Source organism: Microtus oregoni, unplaced genomic scaffold (genome assembly GCF_018167655.1).
Source record: "Microtus oregoni isolate MIOR12 unplaced genomic scaffold, Mior012 000018F_ref0000195, whole genome shotgun sequence".
In the NCBI taxonomy this organism is placed as follows: Eukaryota; Metazoa; Chordata; class Mammalia; order Rodentia; family Cricetidae; genus Microtus; species Microtus oregoni.
Window position 1 is genome coordinate 15823493 of NW_024543077.1, and position 19867 is coordinate 15843359.

General features: G+C 42.1%; 1 protein-coding gene across 8 annotated transcripts in view; it reads right to left on the minus strand.

Annotated features, from left to right (window-relative positions):
- Positions 1-19867, minus strand: part of LOC121458907 (cyclin-dependent kinase 14) — a 530655-nt gene that overhangs the window by 406576 nt on the left and 104212 nt on the right. For 2 of the 8 annotated variants that reach the window (XR_005975885.1, XM_041668286.1), the window contains exon 3: positions 1463-1708. Coding sequence is in view for 7 of the 8 variants with exons in the window: in XM_041668286.1 (XP_041524220.1) it covers positions 1463-1708 (246 nt within the window). In the remaining variant the exon portion in view is untranslated. Of the gene's footprint in view, positions 1-1462; positions 1709-4127; positions 4236-17339; positions 17503-17713; positions 17817-17986; positions 18090-18153; positions 18327-18498; positions 18625-19867 lie in introns of those variants that run through there. The other 6 variants (XM_041668287.1, XM_041668289.1, XM_041668290.1 and 3 more) reach the window with 6 other exon arrangements.

The following is a 19867-nucleotide window of genomic DNA, read 5'->3' on the forward strand; positions in this document are numbered from 1 at the left end:
AACACTAGATCGGGAGGTTCTCTGGGGAGTCAATGGTGGAGCTGTGACACAGGCAAACCCACTTTACAGTAACAAGTGACGATCACAAGCGAGGGTTTAGGGCTCCATAACCAAGTTTCAGAGAGGCTGCAGTACTATTACTTCTGCTTTATTGACACTGGATCTGCTCGGTAGCACAAAACATAATGAAACTTAAGTGCCAACGCTACTGGAGCAGCTCAGTGGCTTTGCTGGGTCTGTTCCCGCAGAAACTTTGAGCTCAGCGCTTGTTAAATGTCATGTGTTTTTAGGAAGGTAACAGAATCAAGCTTCCTTGCCATCTCCCTCCCACTCTCTAAACCCTTAGGGCATCAATGTCCAAAGATTAGTAAGTGTCGGTAAAGTCTGAAAATTATTCCGTTTCAAAAGATCACAAAATATTTTCACAGCGCTAAGTGCAAGCCAGCCCTGAAAGTCTGAGTTCCAATTACATTTTTGTGAGTGAAAAGCAGCAAGCATCCTGGATGCAAAGGCCTCTTCGACAAGCTGCATGTTGAAAATACCCCATCCCAGGGAAGCAGTACTAGACAGAGGTGAGAGCTGGCGAAGGCAAGGGGCTCATCTGGTGGTTGCCCTCATGAGTGAGACCTGTGGTGGTCCCACAGGCTCAACACCCAGGACTTCTCAGCTCTAGGAGGAGGAAAGTAAACGTCTCTTTCTGAGGCCACACAGTCTACTGGATTCACTACACTCAAACTAAGGCAAATACTTAGGTCCAAAGCCAAGAATTGCCGTGGCTTTGAGCCGAGGGTTTCCTGAAAATGAGTGGCCTTTCCCTCTGAGGATCAACGCCTAGCTGTTAAATTCTAAAATATTTCCATCGGGAGCAAACTGTGAGACGACACCTGGACAGCGCTCATTCTTCTCTGAAATGCTTTGTGAACCTGCCGACTTAGAAAACTTCTCACGAGCACAGGCACGTCCACAGACATCTCTAAGAGAGTGAAATACAAAGGGTTTGCAATGATAAATTTTTCTAACTCCAAAAACAATTTTTTTTTGAGTGGTTTTCTGAGACAGGGTTTCTCTGTAGCTTTGGAGCCTGTCCTGGAACTCACTTTGTAGACCAGGCTGGCTTCAGACTCACAGAGATCCACCTGCCTCTCCCTCCCGAGTGCTGGGATTAAAGGCGTGTGCTACCACCGCCCGGCCAAACAATCTTATTTTTTTTTTTTTAAAGAAAAAGGTATTTGTTTTGTTTTATTTCTAAAAATAAGTTAAATGATTTCATATTTGCTTGCTGGGCACTCTTAACTCAATAGAGTCTTTGTCTAGTTTTCTCTCTTCCAAAATATTCAACCATGAGAGAAAATGCATAAACTCTCACTACAAACACCACCTGCCGTCATCCGCACAGTGTGCAGCTGTGTTGAAGGCTAGTCCTTCCGGGTACCCCCTGATATATGGGGGGGGGGGTCCTTACCGAGCTGGGGCTGGAGTGCCGCCGCACTTTGGGTGACTCTTTGCCAGCCAAGGAGGACTTGAAGTTAATGCAGGCATTATTCTCAGAATGCACCCTTTTGACTTGGTTGGCAGGCTTCTCGAATGGGTCGAAGGTGCTCTGCGTCCTCTGGACTCTGACTTTTTTGTCCTCAGGGATGGTGTCCAGGTGCTTGATCACTGAATCTGTCCCCTGGCAGTTCCGTGTAGACATCTTTGTGACACATATCTGGAAGAGAGAAGGGATGACTTGAGTGAGCCTCACTGAAACAACGCGATCACTACACGCACTGATCTGGCCAGGGCGCGTTTCAACTCAGAAAAGCCCACTTTATGAGCTGTATTCACAATACAGAAAATTACTTATAACTGTTCTGTGTAGATTCGCAGTTTGCACGTTAAAAAAAAAAAAGAAAATTTATCTACCTAATAAAAAACAAACAAAAATACCTTATGGCATAGGCCGTGTATCCTACAAGGTTCTGAATGCTCAGGTTTTATCATCTGACTGCAAATGGGTATTTCTAAATCATGAAAGGAGTGGAAAACCCATTTCACAAAACAAACAAACAAACAAACAAAGCCACAGTTAGCAGGGATGGGATGGGTACCTACTGACCACAGCAGGAGCTGACAGAAGCAGGAGCTAAAGAAAGCTAAGGAGGATGGGGCTACTTTGTTTCAAACGTTTACCTCTGAAGATGCAGGTTGAAAATTTCCACCATCTTGATTGACTTCACTCCACTTGACAAATTCATAAACATGCAATGCTAATATATGTAATATATAGTATATATACATATAAAATACATATACATAATCATATAATACTAAAAGAACGCAGGAAAGAAGAAAGATATAAAGATATAAGCTTTGAATCAATCTTAAGATACTTAGAGGAGTGGATGAAATCTAAAATAAGAATAAAATTAAATAATAATTCAATATCAAAATGGAAATAAAAAACACTAATGAATAAAAATTAAAAACAACGTTAAAACTTGACAAACATCTACGTAGACTGACAAAGAAATGGAAAAGACAACCTCAATTTCTTTTAATCTAGACTCCCGTTACTTGAATTGGAAATAAATCAGCCTGCCACAGTAGTTTTGCAGTACCACGCTCTTCAGGCATCCTACTAGCAGACCATATGTGAGAGGCATTACTTCTCTTTTTAAGATTTTTTATTTTAGTTTAGATGTATGCATATTTTGCCTGCATATTATGTATATGCGCCACATGCATGCTCAGTGCCCACAGAGCCCAGAAGATGATGTTGGAACTGGAGCTGCAAACACTTGGAAGCTGCCGTATGGATGCTGGGAACATCCCAGGTCCCCTGCAAGAGCAGCAAGTGCTCTTCACTGCTGAGCCTTCCCTCCTGCATCTAAGCCTCAACAATCCTTTGGCGAAGTCCATGGAAGGCAGGGCCACACCATGGTATTGCAACCTTTCTCCAGTCATGCTCAGTCTTCTTGTAATAAATCTTCTACAAAAGATTCATCCAAATAACTAATCATTATATTTCATTTAAAAAAAAAAAGCTAAGGCTTCAAGACATTCATCCAAAAGCTATTGTTTAAAAAGCACAATGCTGCTACAAAGATAACAAATACATATGTTCATAAATAGCTATCATCAAGATCCTTCTGCTGAAGGTTTTAATAGGTGGACTCTAAAACAATATCTGAATCTCTTGCCTTTGAATAATCCTCTCCCTTTTCTATGCAAATATAATATGATGTCATATGATAATATTGTTTTATATACAAACACTAGATTACCTGGTGGGGTGAACAAAGCTAGGAGAGCCCTCCAAAACCAAGAAAGACAGAACGCTCAGGGCCGGCTAGTCTGAAAGGCAGCCATGACCACGCTGAGAACTGAGTGATACAATCATAAGGTATATCACAGTCTTGGCCTGACAACTGCCAGGAAAATGGGGACCACAGACCTGCACACACAGTAAAACTAATTCTGTCAACAAGGAAGAGGACGTTGAGCTCCAGGTGAAAGCCACCACCCAGACAACAACCTGACTTCAGCCTGGTAAGATCCCAGGCAAAGAAATGCTATTGAAACTGTGAATAATAAGCCAGTGCCTGTGAGGGACTGTTACCCAAGGGTAAAAACCTATTATGTGCACTTTGCTGAAACAGCCTGAAGCATTCTGATACCTGAGCAGAACCTACAAAAAGAACAAAAACAAACAAGCAAAAACACTGCGGTATAGACCACTAAACAAATTTGATACACTGTATCAAATCCAGGCGGAAATAAGCAACGGTTGTCACGATTGCTGTCACTATATATGGCTATGTACTGGGCACCATCAACTGTAACTTCACGAGTTACAAAGCTCATCAACAAGTTTCTCCACATAATTAAGGTCATGCCAAATTTATCTGGTCTCCAGTTCAGCCAGGCTGCCACAAAACATACAGGTAACCATACCTTCTCTGTGCACGCATCTTCATCAAGGGAAGATGTACACTGAGTTTTCCACATAGCGCAAAGAAACTCTTCTAGGTAGGTTTCATGTTTCCAGTATTTAGGACACAGGACTTAAACGTGATCTGCCCAACATGATCTGTTGTCTATGAGCACAACAGAAAGCCAAGCTCACTCGGGTCCTCCTGACATACCTGGGCTCAGCTCTGCTGCCCTCACACACTCCTGTGGGAGTTCTCCTGGAGACCCCGAATTAAAGAACTCTGGTTCAGAGAAGGACCCAGCAAGGTGAAATAATCGCAATGCCCACGCCTTGCGGGAAGCTGTAATTTCCACTAGCTCTTAGCATGAAACCATTGAGTGATACAGACCCAGCAGAAGAGGCCTGGATGACAGATTACACGTAGGTGCTATCCCCCTGCACCCACATCTTCCTGTGAGCCCCTCCGTAATCTGTTAGCAAGTATGAATCGTGATCACAGATATAACCTTATAAGTAAGAAGAGTCAGAAACAGAACCCCACACCTCGCAGAGGAGACTTCTCCAGCCCGTAAACAGTAACCCTTTCATCCATTTCCAGCTCATCCCACTGCGTGCCTGTATTCTGGCTGATGTTATAGCTCCCACTGAAAAAAATAGCTTCCAGCTCACAGGACATAAGTGTCGGGGGTGGGTGGGAGAAGAGATTAAAGAAGAATCAAGAGAAATGGAGCCTAGGAAACATCCAGCTATTGACTGGAAAGCTAGAGGCCTTTTTAAAATAGCACAAGAACGTTAGTCGGATAAGAGAATCGGCCTAACAGAGCTCCCACTGATGATACAGTGGTGGGTTATTCAACTATCAAAAAGAAACATAATATTGTGTTTAAATCAAATGAGTTACCGAAAAAAGCATGAGTTCAATGTGATTTCAGATGACAAAAGCCACTAAAGTAGGAATAGCAATTACAATAGGAAAGGATGAATCCAATCCAATATAACCAATTTTAACACAGAAAATGCTGAACGGCCAAGTAGTGCTAGACCAAGCAGGAAATTTACCAAAGACATGGAAGGATGCTCACGGGTCAGGTGGGGTGGGGTGGAAGAGGGGGACAAGCGGGTGGTGCCAGTTTAGACACAAGAGTAACATGGTCTGCTCGGGGAATAATGACCAGGGCAATATGACAGTGCCGTGAAGGACAGGCAATGTTCCCCAAATGACATATTCCAAAGTGCACATCCGTGAGACAGACAACAAACTGCGAAAAGAAACGCCCACATATGGAAGGCAGTCTTTAAAACAAGTTAACGTTTAACAATATATGTGAAATAACCCCTAAGAAGAAAACTCAGTTTGGCTTCCATTCTGTGGTTCAAGTCTGAGTCACTTAGTTTTGATAAGACAGCTAAGACCCCCAATGATTAACAACTAAGATTCCATAACCTATGCTACTGTACAACGATAAAGATAACATAATACCAAGAACACACAAGAAAAGATTGTTACTAAGCTTCTTGGGGAGGCATGCTAAGTGAGTAAGTACATGCTACTGTACAACTATAAAGATAACACAATCCCAAGAACACACAAGAAAAGATTGTTACTCAACTTCCTGGGGAGGCATGCTAAGTGAGTAAATCTATAATGCTTAGGAAGGTTCCAAAAATGAAACGAATCCAACCCGTAGTATCAGTGTTTAGAATAGGACATGCATAAATATGGCAATCATATTTACAACAACCATCTTCATGTTATGTGCTTTATTTAGAGTTTATGAAGTATGTTAGAATCATGGAAATTAGTCTGTGAAAGGAGGGCAATTTGATTAAGTCAGTAATCAGAGATTTAAATATGGAGAAAGAAAAATGTTAAAGATTTAAATATTTATATATGTGTGTGAGAGAGTATGAAAGAGACACTGAGAGAACAAATGTGTGAGTGTGTGTGTGTGTGTGAGAGAGAGAGAGAAAGAGAGAGAGAGAGAGAGAGAGAGAGAGAGAGAGAAGACCTATGTGGGTACCCACAGAGGTCAAGCACCTCAGAGCTGGTTATGGGCTGCTGTGAGCCGCCCAACATGGGTGCTGAAAACCAAACACTGGTCCTATACAAGAGCAATGAGCACTTTTAACCACTAAGCCATTTCTCCACACCTAAATTAATTTTAATTGATTGTATTAGCGACACATATTTTTAAGACTATGAGTGCTTGGCCATGTACAAAGACAGCCCTACTGAAGCTGCTCCAGGCACAGGAGACTTGGGCCATTCCATAGATCAGCAGCTTTTACCATTTGCTGCATAGACTTTGGCAGTAGCCTTCCTCCCAAGAGAAGCCACAACTGTGCTAAAAATTCCCTCTGCCCAGAAGCCCTTGATGATTCAGACACTTAGCCAGCTTTATTAAGAATCCCTTCAGCGACTGCATTTAATCTGCTATATTTTGTGTCCTTATATTGCAACGCTTCCTTTTAATTAACTATCTTAACAATCTATCTCCTCCATAGGGCGATGACTTTATCTTATATTCGTTTGACAACTCTCAAAACCAATTTGTCTTCAGAGGTCCTCTTGAAGAATCTAACTAATATTTGCTTACAAAGTCATGAGGAACAGGATGCCTCTATGGTTTCAAAGTGGTCTTCTCAAATCTTGGGGCCAGGAGAAAACATCTTGGGTACATGCGCCTGAGGCGGATCACGGTAAACAAGCACACTATCGCCCCGTGTGAGAACAAGACATGCCAACACTAATGGGAATTAAGAATCTATTTTCTCCAGCTGCAGTGCTTCACACTGCATTCACAAACAGAGGTGACAAGAGTTACATAAGCAGGGACGCGTGGCACTTGAAAACACTTAAAGAGAAGAAATCATCATCAATACCCGAATAAACTTATTTTCTTTTCTTCCAGTGAAGTCAGCAGAACTTAAATTTTTGATCTAGGTGAGAGCTGAAACCACACATAGAGATATTCATCTGAATAAGTATGGCCCACTTATCTTTTTTGTTGTTTTTTGAGAATGTCATATCATATATTTTATCATATTCTCTACCATCCTCCAGCTCCTCCAGCTCCTCCAGCTCCTCCCATCTCCTCCCTGTTTCCCTCCCCACCAACTTTGTGTCCTTTCTTTCTTATAAGATAAAAATCCACCACCAACAACAACAACCACACCAACAAAAAAATGCAGCAGCAACAACAACACCAGCAACAACAATAACAACAGCAACACCAACAAAAACAGCAACAACACCAATAACAACAACACCAATAACAACAGCAACAACAACAACAATAGCAGCAGCAACAACAACAGCAACACAAACACCAACAACATGTCACTAGAAAGGTCCAATCCATTTGTGTTGATCAACCACTCCTGAGGATGCTGATGTACCCCGTATCACTCCAGAGAAGGAACCTGACTTTCCGTCACCCAGCAGCTGTCATTTGTGAGCAGAGAGCCTTTGTGCCCACTCAGTCACCATGCTGGGCCTGTGTCTGCCTTGAGCATCTGCCCTGCTGTGTCTGGAAAATGCTGCTTCTTCCAAACTGTCCACCATCACTAGCTCTCCGAGTCCTCTCACCACCACCCCCTTCTGCATAAATCCCAGAGCCTTGAAGAGTGTGACAGCGACATCCCACTCAGGGCCGAGTGCTCCAAAGTCTTGCCCTCTAACACTGTGCAGCTGTGAGTCTCTGTGCTAACTGCCGTCTACCACAAGAAGAAGCAACTCTGATGAGGGCTGAGCAAGGCCCTGATCTATGGGGACAGCGATACCATTGAGAGTCATTTAACTGCTTTGTTAATTTAGCAGAATAATCATAGTAGGTCTTCACTGGTTCCATGAATTATTTAGCCTCATTAATGATATCAGATATAGGTTCCATCTCATAGAGTTGGCTGATCACCCTTAACAAAAGTTTGTTAATTTGTTGGTAGACCCTAACGTGGTTTAAGAAAAGGAAAAGTCAGATATTCAGTGTTGGGGCTCCAACAGGCAGAGTTTGACCTATGGTTTTTGCTTACAGCTATGTAAACCTAGCCAGCTATCTACTGAAACCTCAGCAGTAGATGGGAAAGAGCGTAATTCGGTTAAGGCTGGCATTCGTTTAGACCGAATTCATTCAGGTTGAAAATTGTCGCTTTGAATCAGCCATTTTCTGGTGATTGGCGTGTTTCTAAGATCCCAGAGTGACCTTCTCTACTTGCTTAGTGGAAGGCAGCTACCAGAAAAGAATGGCTTTCAAAGATGCCAAGTTTACCTGTGTCAAATAATCCCCACATATGTGGCAGGGGCAAGGTCAAGGTCTTCTGAGGTTCATGAAGGGAGTGTCTACCACAGGGGCAATACAAGCTATGCCATAAGCACTGTCTTAACAATATCATCTATTTCAAGCTATCTCTGTTTTGTTTTTTGCATTGTACATTACCCCATGGAATTCTAAGTATTTTCTCCTACTCAACAACTTCTTTCAGAATTGCTCCCAATAAAAATCATCGTTAGTCATCTACAAGGTTTTATGTAAATATTACCTCCACCAAAAATACTTGAATTTTAAAAATTATAAACGAAAAGATTCCTCCTTTAAAAGGAATTTCAGCTATAAAAAGAGAGCTAGGAACAGTATTCTGAGGACTAAGAGGAATTGTATAACACCACTGGAATAATGCCCATGACAGCCACCTTTGTCTGTTATTTCAACCTGCGGGGTTGATGAGGACAGCATCCACTCCCGTGTTGTAGGCTGTGGTTTCTTCTCTCCTGAATTAGTGTGTGTGCGTTCGCATGTCTGTGTGTCTATGCATCTGTGTAGATAGAGGTGCCTCTCGGAGCACATGGAACAAAGATAAAGGATGTGTAAACTGCATGTACATACGGTGACATGAGCATGGCCATTCTATTACTCACCATCTTGTTTTTACCAAACTCAAGCTCTGCATAATAGCATTGACTAGCATGCACGACTCCGAACAACTTCACAACAGGTCTGCTCAACTCTCTAGGTCTGTCTTCTCGCAGGCTGAATGGCAGAGCTGGTGGACTTAGCAGCTCCTTTGACCTTTCCTGCCTCTAGTATGAAAATGGGCCCAAGGTTAGAAGTGGTGAATGGTTTTAAATAGATAAATGCCAAGCAGATAAGCTCACTTCTTTGTGTTCCCTTCGTGTTAAAGACAATTCCTCCTGAGCAGCTGAGGATTCCGGAAGCATGGAGGTGGCACATACTGTGAACATTTACTTCGGTATTTCGGGCCTCATATTTTCATTTACTCTGAAATCAAAGAATCATTTCTCAGTGATAGCAGCATGAGTATCTGGCTAAGGAATCAGTCGTGTAAAGCATGATGTGGCAAGTCACACTGTAGGACACTTGTCAACCTTGGTCTGTTAAACAGCAGCTCTGCCCCTGCATCAGCGGCATTGCTGCAACCATTAATGCCCTTACTATGACCTATACCTGATGGAGGAGGGTCATCTTTCTATCTGTTGTTTCATTGGTTAAATAAAGAGACTGCCTTGGCCCTTTAATAGGACATAAAATTAGGTAGGCGGAGTAAACAGAACAGAATGCTGGGAGAAAGAAGCTGAGTCAAGGAGTCACCATGATTCTCCCACTCCAGGCAGACGCAGGTTAAGATCATTCCTGATAAGCCAGCTCGTGGGCTACACAGATTATTAGAGATGGGTTAGGTCAATATGTAAGAGCTAGCCAATAAGAGGCTGGAACTAATGGGCCAGGCAGTGTTTAAAAGAATACAGTTTCCATGTAATTATTTCGGGGCATAAGCTAGCCATGCGGGTGGCCGGGTGCCAGGGACGCAGCCTCGCCGCTCCTACTACGACATATACCACTTTCAGATTGTGCCTCCAAACCTACACTAAGTAACTGTTGCTCTCATATACACAGGGAAGCTACAAGCAGCCTGCTTTCATATATCTGACTGGAGCAGCAGGAAGTCTCTTTTTGTTTGGTTGTCGTTATCTTTCTCATGTATTAATTATATTCCAGGCCCAAACTGTAAATACCTTGAATACATAAACTGTTTTCTGTGTCTTTAGTGTCCTAAAAGATAAGAGTATGGCCAGGAAATACATGCTCTGCCAATAACTACTCAATGATAAGCCTATCCCTTTAATTAAAAGTAGGGCATCTTGGGCTGGAGAGAAGGCTAAGAGGTTAAGAGCATTACCTCTCTTCCTAGAGGTCCTGAGTTCAATTCCCAGCAACTATATGGTGGCTCACAACCATCTGTAATGGGGTCTGGTGCCCTCTTCTGGCCTGCAGGCCTATATACAGACAGAATGTTGTATACATAATAAATAAGTAAATAAATAAAGTAGGCCGTCTTAAAAATCACCCTCAGAAACTATATTAAATGGAGACACGCTCTTGAGTTGAGATCTTTTCCAATGAAAATGCTTTCACTGGCTGTTCCTACTCACCACAATTCAATGTCCATTGCAGCAACCTTGTTCTAAAATTCTATTTACTTTTCCATCCATTTTTGTACATATTAATTGTAGAGAGTAGTGGGTTGCATCATCACATTCTCATATACATATTCCCACACATTCCACCACCCATCCTGCCCGCCCCCTTTCTCTTTCCAGTCTTCTGCTTCCTTTTCTCCCGTAACCCAGGCTCTACATCTTGGTATGCCTCTATCTCTGTGCAGTGCTGACTTTAGAGTCCCAGAGGTATGAGGCTACGAATGACATCGCTGGAACACACGAGGCTCGTGTTTGAGTTTGAGAAACACCTATACCGACTTCCATTAAGGATGCACCAACCATAGATAAGGATTTCTTTCCCCCTGCATCCTCACCAGGATTTGTTGCCATTTTGTTTCTTTAAGGTAATGCAACATATATTTTTCTACTGACTTGTTTCTTTGGATCTGACCTAATTTTATTATTTGATTCCTTCACGGACAAAGCTGAACCGTGTCATGTCATATTGCCTCAGGGACTGTAGTTTTGTTATATCCTTTCTGGGCTCCAATGTTTACAAGCTGGACAATTGGTTTTGGTTTCTTTTTAATTCTAATGAGAATATTTACGTATGCTTCCAGCAGCTAAAGTTTTAGTAAATGTAATCAGTATAAGTCTAAGTAGCTCTATCTACTATATTACTTATTACATATATATACATATATATGTATATATATAGTATTGGGTTTATTGAGATATAGTTTTGTCTACAGGCTCATAAAGACATATGCAGCTACTTAGACAACTCTAGCATCTTCAATTTTTGATTATAATGATAAATTTAAAGCAGCAAGGGTAACATCTCTACTGTCATGAGGCCTACATAGGATCTTTGTCATGATTTTATCTTTGGGGGATCACACTTCTCTTGAATACTCTATAATTCTCTTGGTGCTCACAGTAGGAATGGCCCTGCCTGGGATGTCAGGCCACCACAGTCCCACATCATCAGAATCTTGATTTTAACAAGATGTCTTCGGGGTTGATGTTTGAGACACAGTGTCCTAGACAACACAATAATATATTGTTATTATGGTCAAATAAAGGAGAAAAGTCAACTCCTTTAGAAACAAATTTTGTTTTCATTTCTTCAAACCACAGGGGTGACAAGTGCGTCATCATCTTTGACTAAAACTTTTGCTCAAACTTCCCACAAAATAGGATTGCAAATTCAGATAATTACTATTATTTTGCACATGGAAATAAAGTTTTCTAACAATATACGGCCAATGTGTATATAAGTACTCTCTATTTGAAAACAAAAAGCAAGGAGATTAAGGTAAAAACGAATAATATATACAAATTATTACAGTATGCTTCCTGCCTATAGGTTAATGTACTTGTATATTTCTAGTAAAGGAGCATTTATATGTTCTAGAAAATGTTTCAACATTAACCATCATGACTATTTTTTTAACAGTATTAATATTTTTCTCAAGAGAATTGAATCCAAAACTGTGCTCCACTTGTTTACTAAGGTTTATTCGGCATCTTTGGAGGGAAAAGGTTTAGAAAGAAGTTACTCCTAGATCTAGGAAGGAAACATTTTAAAGACATAGATGTGTACAAAGTACTGTGTACCTACCCTACAGCAAGCCCTGCCATTGGAGGGAGCCCTCTGCCTGCTTGGCGGAATGGAATGATCCTGTCTAGACTGGAAAAGGACCTGGGCTCTGGCTCCGAGTGTGTGGAAAGCTGAACGGAACACCCTTCAAACGCTGGTCCCAGTAAAATTTTACCAAGCATCCCAAAAGGTCAAAGAAGGTATCATACAAATTCTGACTCCTGCTTGATATCCCCAATTGTAATCTGCCTAAAATACCATCATGTAGAAAGAGAATTAAGAAAATAGCATTCACGCAGGATGCCCATATGAGTATCCACGGCTGGGAGCTCGAACAGCAGAACTGATGTCTGTGTTTTCTCCCTGACCACATATCTGCAGTAAGAGGGACCAGAAAAGGCGTATGTGGGATGATGAGAATCCACATATGGCCAGAGAGTGACCCTGTCCTGCTGTTCCACAAACTGAAGGCTCTACCAACTAACAATCCCCACGGAAACTGAAACATTAAGTCATACAAACAGGCTTTCAATGCATGGATAATTAGTTTCTTCATCAAGACACTGTTCCTTTAAAGCTTTCAAAAATATCTATTCCAAAAAAGAAAAGAAAAGAAAAGAAAAAGGAAAAAAATCTATTCCAGCACAAAAGGACCTTTTTCTCCTCTCTCGAAGACGCTACAGGTTTATATAGAGTGCTCCTTTTCACTAAGCTCTGCCTTTGGTCCTTCCTGAGAAGGGGAAGTCACTGTGTATTTTCAAAAGATCCTCCATTATGCATTAGAGAAGGAACCTGGTCAGGAAGATTAACATGAGCCACAGCAATTTAAACACCAAGCCCATGCACCATTTCAGGAGTTCTCAGAGCAAATAAAATGAGCTGAGTTAGAAATCCATGGTGTATCCTAACCAGGATGGATTTTTGCCCGTCCTGGAACTCCTACTGTTTGAATTTCACCTTCTAAAAGACATCATAACAGACTCCAGAAGCTGTCATCTGCCGGAAAAGTTGTGCAAAGGTCAGTGCCGGGTGCCATCCGAATCCTCTTGTTTCACTTCTGAGCCTCACGGAATCGCCCCTGGCTTGTTTGTGCTGAACCAGGTCAGTTCTATCTTCACAGAGTATCCCTTTCAAGTTCCTCTCTGTTCTGCCCCTCACGCAAGATGCAGGAAGCACAATGGCATTAAAGAGTGGAAAGTGAAAGGAACACGCTACTGGAGATCAGACCAATCCAGTCGGGCCTGCACTCTTTCACCTGGTAACTATAGGAATATGTAATAATGAAGATTATAAATACTTTAAAAATTCTTCCCTGAAGAAGAGATAAAATGCCATACTAAGATCTTATTCTGAAACACATAGGAAATGAACACAATTTCTATCATCTCACCTGGATCAAACATCTTTAATAAAAATGAAATGCATTATTAGTGCTTGGCAATTACAATGGTTAAAGTGTGATGTTTATCTTCCAATAAAATCCATCTAAATAAAACCTGACCAAAGAATGCTGAGAAATACAGGGCATCACTGAATATAAGAGAGACTTCTGAAGCTCTTGCCATTTTCAGAGACTCAAATGTGGGCCACTAACCACACAGAGCTCCTGAAGAGAAACACAGGGAACAAGGAGCCTTTGGGAAAACATGGAAGTGTCCTTCAATGCAGCCCTCACAATTGGCCCATTCACGGTGAAGAGCTAAAATTTCAGCAATAATAAAACCAATAGTGACTCTTTAATAACAACGCCCCTTGACTTCAGGAAGACCTGTTCTCCTTTCCCACACCAGGGAAGAGTCAATAGCATAGCGACTCCTCACTAAGCCGGCCAAGGTGAACAGAACAGAGCAGCAGGATGAAAACCCCCTGCTGCTTGTCTGCCCCTTGAAACAAACCCAGAGCTTCCACAAGCATTTCATGGCCAAGGTTTTTAGCAAGATCTCATTTAGTGGAGAAACTGGCTGCTGGTTGAAATGGGTTGTCGATTGGACAGGAAAGCATGTCTTTGCAACAGACACCCTTCCAAAGTCTGGTGGATGAGAAGCAGAGATGAGCAACCTCCTACAACCTCCTTTTATCTTCTGTAAAACTAAGGCATCCTCTAATGAGGCAAACTGGAGAAGGATCTGGGACCTTGCAAAAAAAAAAAATGTAGCTGTTAGAAAACAGAGGGGGAAATTGAGGGCTTCTAGATAAGGTGACAATGTCACTAACGATGGCCAGCTACCGTGGAACTCTTCTATAGCAGTTACCACAAAAACTACCGCTAACATAATCTACAAGAACTCAGGAGGGGACATCATTATCTCAGTTTCATGGGTAATTAAACTCAAATGCACATGAGCTAAGCAACCTGTCCAATGCAGAGAGTAAACAATGGGAGTGGAGGTTCACTGCAGGACCAAACTACACAGCAGAAGCTCCTGACCACTGCACATGTGTCCCCAGAAACCTACATCCCACGCACAATACTGTCCATCCATTTCCACCTCATTGCTGCTGATAGGAGAGAAAAAGCACGATGAAAGCAACGCAGATTAACTGGGATGTGGTTTTCTGGCCTGCCATTCCTGCCTCTCTTCCAGCTCACCACCCAAGTAAACATTCATTTAATTAATCTAATTCAGAGTCTGCCTCATATGAAAAGTCAGGCAATAACAGAGGGAAAAAAAAAAAAACAACAGAAGAGCATGATGCATTAGGAATCATTAAGGACAGGATGCCAAGTGTGGTTAGAAACATCGTAATCCTAGCACTTGGAGAGCAGAGGCGGAAGGTCTCAGCTAGATATTAAGTTGAAAAAGTCAGCATGTCAATATAAGATCCCATTCACCCCCCAAAAAACAAAAACAAGACTAGGAGGATGCAGGCTACTTAGAAAGATGGGATGACTTATAATAAACATTGCTCCTCTGTTAATGTTTAGGTGCCTTGAACAGGGAGTTGCAGACATAGATACAAAATTTCCAGGGATCCAGTACAGACATTGGCAAACAAATACATGGCTCTGGGTGGGGCCATGACATGACCTTTTAAAAAGGAACAACTATTAGAAAAATATCTTGGGTGTAAGGGAAGTGGTATGTAGAGAAAATCAAGAAAGGAAAACTTTATTGATGAAGCTAAGCTTGCCTGTCTAATGAAAAACTGTTTACTGTGGTATCAAGCATATACCTTCTCTCCATTCTTCTTGACTAACGCGGAAGCTAGGGTTTCTGGTTGACTGTCCACTACAAACGGGACTGGGGCCAGAAAGTATCCAGGGCACAGCGTTCACAGGAAACCTGAGTGGTGTTCTGATGTCTTTGCTTATAGCTAGAATGAGCAAGGCACTGGGAGCGCAGTGAGGCGAAATCATAATGATGACAGAAGTCGCAATCCCGCTTCACGATGGACATACCGACTGATCACAGCTCTCTTAGCAGCAATGAATAGACAAGAAAATGTAAGCAGTCCAGGTACGATGCTCAATCACCAGGCCATGGAAATAACCAGATATCGGTGGGTGGTTCTCGGGGTGCATTGCTAGTCCTCACGCCTTGCTGTTTCCACAGGCTACTACTTTTAGAAGCTCTAAGTTTTCCACTACAGTGTCCATATGGGAACTTGATTTAGTGACACCCTATACTAAGGAGGAAAACCGCTATCTTTTCCATATTAAAATCAAGTATACCCTCCACAGGATGAAATTCCAATGTATGGTACTATATCAGTGAACTGTGAAAACGTGCTAAGCGAAAGAAGCCAAATACGACGTCATTCCATTTGACAAGAAACACAGTACCTAGCGGAGGTTGACTCGCGGGCACAGAAAGCAGAATCACGGTTATGAAGGGGGAGAAGAAGGGAGAATGGTAGTTATTACTTAACTGTTTGAGATGGTGGGAAGTTCTGGGAAGGGATAGAGGTAATTAATGCAGAACACTGAATATACTCAATAATGCCGCTGTCCTGTCAATCTAAAATTGGCAAGTTCTGTGGAATGTGCATTTTAAACATAGTTTTAAAAATCAAGGCAGGAGGGGGGAGGACCTAGGACTTACCACAGGGCAGGGAACCTGGACTGCTCTGTGGACTGGAGAGGGAGGGGGAGAGGAGTGGGGGGAGGGGTAGAAGGGTGGGAGGAGGGGGAGGGAAATGGGAGGCTGGGAGGAGGTGGAAACTTGTTTTTTGTTTATGTTTTTTTTCTTCTTTTCTTAATAAAAAAAAATTATTAAAAAAAAAAAAATCAAGGCAGACAGTATCTCTCTCACCATTACCAAAGTGGAAAAACAAAAATTTCCCACAGAATTTCTCCATGATGACAGGAACCAGAACGACCTGTTCCGCTCACAGTGTCTCACAGCAGACTGTGCACAAATGTGTGTACCTAAGTGAATGCTTGCCTGCAGGAAAGAGGCTCTCCTCAGCAGTCGTTCCAGAGTTACTCTCTGAGAGGACACATGGTGCAGACTGCAGGGGAAATGGGAACGTTTCCCCAGAGCCTTCCCTCTCCCCTCTTCTTTCTGCAAGCGTGTCTCCCAGTGTCTTAGACACAGTATATAGATAATAAATGTTTGCGTGATAAAGACAGGAGAGGGATACTGCAACATAATGTCAAATTACCACTCTACTAGTCCCCTTCTTAAAATTATTTTTGGCAGATGTACCGTTCCTTCTGTCACAGGATGAGAAAATAAACCTCCCAGCTTACACAAAGTGAAGGTAAAAATATAAATAGCTAGAACATACCACTCTCAGGAAAAGCCAGAGCAAGCAGTGCATCATCTCAATAGAATCAGGTGAAAATAACAGTTCATGTTTCCATTTACTTTTTGGGAAAATAATAAGTGACCAAAACACAAGAAGATTCCAACACTCCTTTGAACAAAATCCAAATATTCATTCCTAGAAATCAAAGCCCAGATTTACACTTAAATTTGAATAAGTAAAGAAGCTCCTCCTCCAATAAATCACTTACTGTGAATCCTAAATTCCATCAATGTTTTTCCCAATTAGCTGATTCTTAGACTGTTTGGTATCACAAAATTAGATAAAACTAGTTTCTGGCCAAGATGCAAGTTGCTGACAATTTGGCCAGTGGATATTCCCCGACTACAGCATGCACAGTTCAAGTGAATTCCTATGTTGAAGCATTCAAAGTAAAATATTTTAAAGCAAAATATCTAACACTGACATCCTTAATATTTAGCACCTTCAAGAAAGGTGGACCTAGACAAATTCACAGGATCATCTAATGTATTACTCAATGTGAACAATATAAAAATATATCCTTCAACTTCAAACCCCCCCACTACTTAATACTATGCCTCAATCAAGGAGACAAGTAGAATTTCATCCTCTGTCAAGGTTTATATCCCAACCTGGTTCTTCATCTTCTCCCTGAGCAGGCAAGCCTCATTTTGGATGGAGTAGGCTGTCTACTACCCCAGCCTCTCAGCATGCAGGGGTTCTCCATCCGTGTCTACAATGGTAACAATCCACTAGCAGAGCCAGCACTTCCAGCAGAACTGCATGGAGAAATACCACTTCTATGCAGGAAACCAGAACCACTATAGATATAGTGATGCTAAATGACAGCGCCCTGACCTCTACCCGGCAACACGCTTGAACCAGGTGCATTCAGGACTCAAGGAGGGGAGAGGGTGAGCAGAGAAAAAGCTGCGGATCTCTAACATAGTAGAGATATCAATTCCACTCGGGTCCAAGGCAGCTGAATTCACAGCCATCAGTTTACCCGGAGGAAAAGTGGTCTCCCGTCCTTCAGTCGCCTGACTCAGAGGGCATTCAGCCGAGCATAACCAGGCAAAACAATCAGCAAAGGGCTCTTTAAGCTATAAAAAAAAGACGAGTTTCCAAGAAATCCGGCTCAGCTCTGGCAAAGAAGCAGTCTCTGAACATTTTCTTCATCTTATCTCCGCCACTGGTGTTTACAAACTACAAGCAATAGCCTCGGGAGCCTCCGGAGACTCCCTGAGTAACCCCCCATCAGATCCTTAATTTAAATTACCCTTTATCAATCTCTGGCAGTCCTGGCAGTTAAATAGAGGGAGGGAGTAAAATGACATGCATAAAATGAATCCTTTTCAAGTTGTAAATGAGTGAGTCAGGATTCAGACTTGCCGAGATGCTCCAAATAAAAACCCTTGCTAGGATTCCAGGCATGCTCCGTCTTACCGTTTTGCGGTTGTCTCTCTCAAGCTGGATTCACCTGGAACTCTTTAACATATCTCTAGCAATGTGCTTGCACCAGGCCAGCCTCACACAGCAACTGAATTCACATCTTTCTGCACTAGCAAGCTGAAATGGTACGGCCGTACTACAACCAAGAGAGGGGGAAGCATAAGCAGGGGGGAAAAAATCCAGAAATCACTCTGAGAAGCTGATCTCAGTGGAGCAGAACCAAAAAATGGTCTCAGAAGAGCACAAAGGACATGCTAATGTTCAGTATCAGAAGCTTTAACAGTTCAATATTTCCCTAAAATAATCTATTTTTTTTTCCTGCAAACACGATGGACTTGCCTGTGGAGTTCCCAGGAAGGCAGAGTAACCGCGCTCTGCAGCAGCTTTGCAGCCAAGGGAAGCATGCATATGCTGTCCAGGCAATTCACAACACACTGTCTCTCCAGAAAGCTATTGATTTGCAATGCAGGGCTGGCTTCAAAAGCATATGGAATAGAAGCCAAACAGCTAATGGTGATTGCACAGGAGGAAACACATTTAATCAAGAGATGCACCTTATCATGCTCAATTCAATTTTTTTAAAAGCACTAGAGGAAGCCAGTAAGTGTCCTGAGTGACAATCCCATTAAATAATAATCTGAGGTCCTACAAAAGGCCAAGTTTAGGCTACTATCAGCAATGTTGCAAGCGTTTGGAAAATGGTTTAATGTGTCTATATGCATACATTTGTCATATGTAAATGAGACCTAATGAGAACTCTAAAATTACCATGCCTCAAACACATGAGGTTAAAAAAAAATAATCAAACAGGTGTGGCATTTACTGAACCCAAGTGAGAGAATGCATAGCTGTGAGTTTGAAGAATTACTGTGGGCTTAGGACCCACAACACCCTCAAAAATAAAATGCCAGCACAAACCAGAGTACACAATCTTGAAGTAAATTGTGCCAAGTCATGCCAGAAGGTGCTGGGTGGCAAAGGAGTACTAAACTGCTACTCTCTTAGCGCCCCCTACAGGAGAGAGGCTGATCTATCATCCCTCATATTTGTCTTAGGGTTTGCTGTGCCTGAAAACAGGCCACCAAGGTTCATAAATTAAAGTGCAACAAAACTGGAAAATAATTCGCACAAGCAATTTTAAAGTGGCATGGCAATCTCACTTCATAAACGTTAGTTGCATGATGAATATAGTCATGAGAGACGGTAACCACTACGCTAATGGGGAGCTCTGGTCTTGAGTCTGTGTGTGGCCAGCAGGCTGAGAAAGAACAATCTGCCCATCACATCCCCGCTGATCCAAATGAACTACCTTGCCTTCCTGCTACTTCACCCTCATCACTCTGAATGACTCAGAAATAATGACCTTGATTTTTGTCTGCAACACAAAAGAAAAGTCCCTACAAAATCCTACCCAAATCAAACAAATCAACAGAAACAAAAAAAAAAAACCTGTTAAAATAAAAATATTATGTTATGTACTTCCTTCTTTACCCAGCTAAGAAATAAGTTATAAATGTGTGTGTGTGTGTGTGTGTGTGTGTGTGTGTGTGTGTGCATTTGCATTTCAGAAGTCAGGCTCAGGTGTCATTCTTTAGAAGCCATCCACCTTATTTCCCACGGACCTGGAACTCACAAATAGTCTACACTGCCCTCCCGGTGCCGGGGCTATAAGGATGTATTGCCGTGCCTGGCATTTTACATGGGTTCT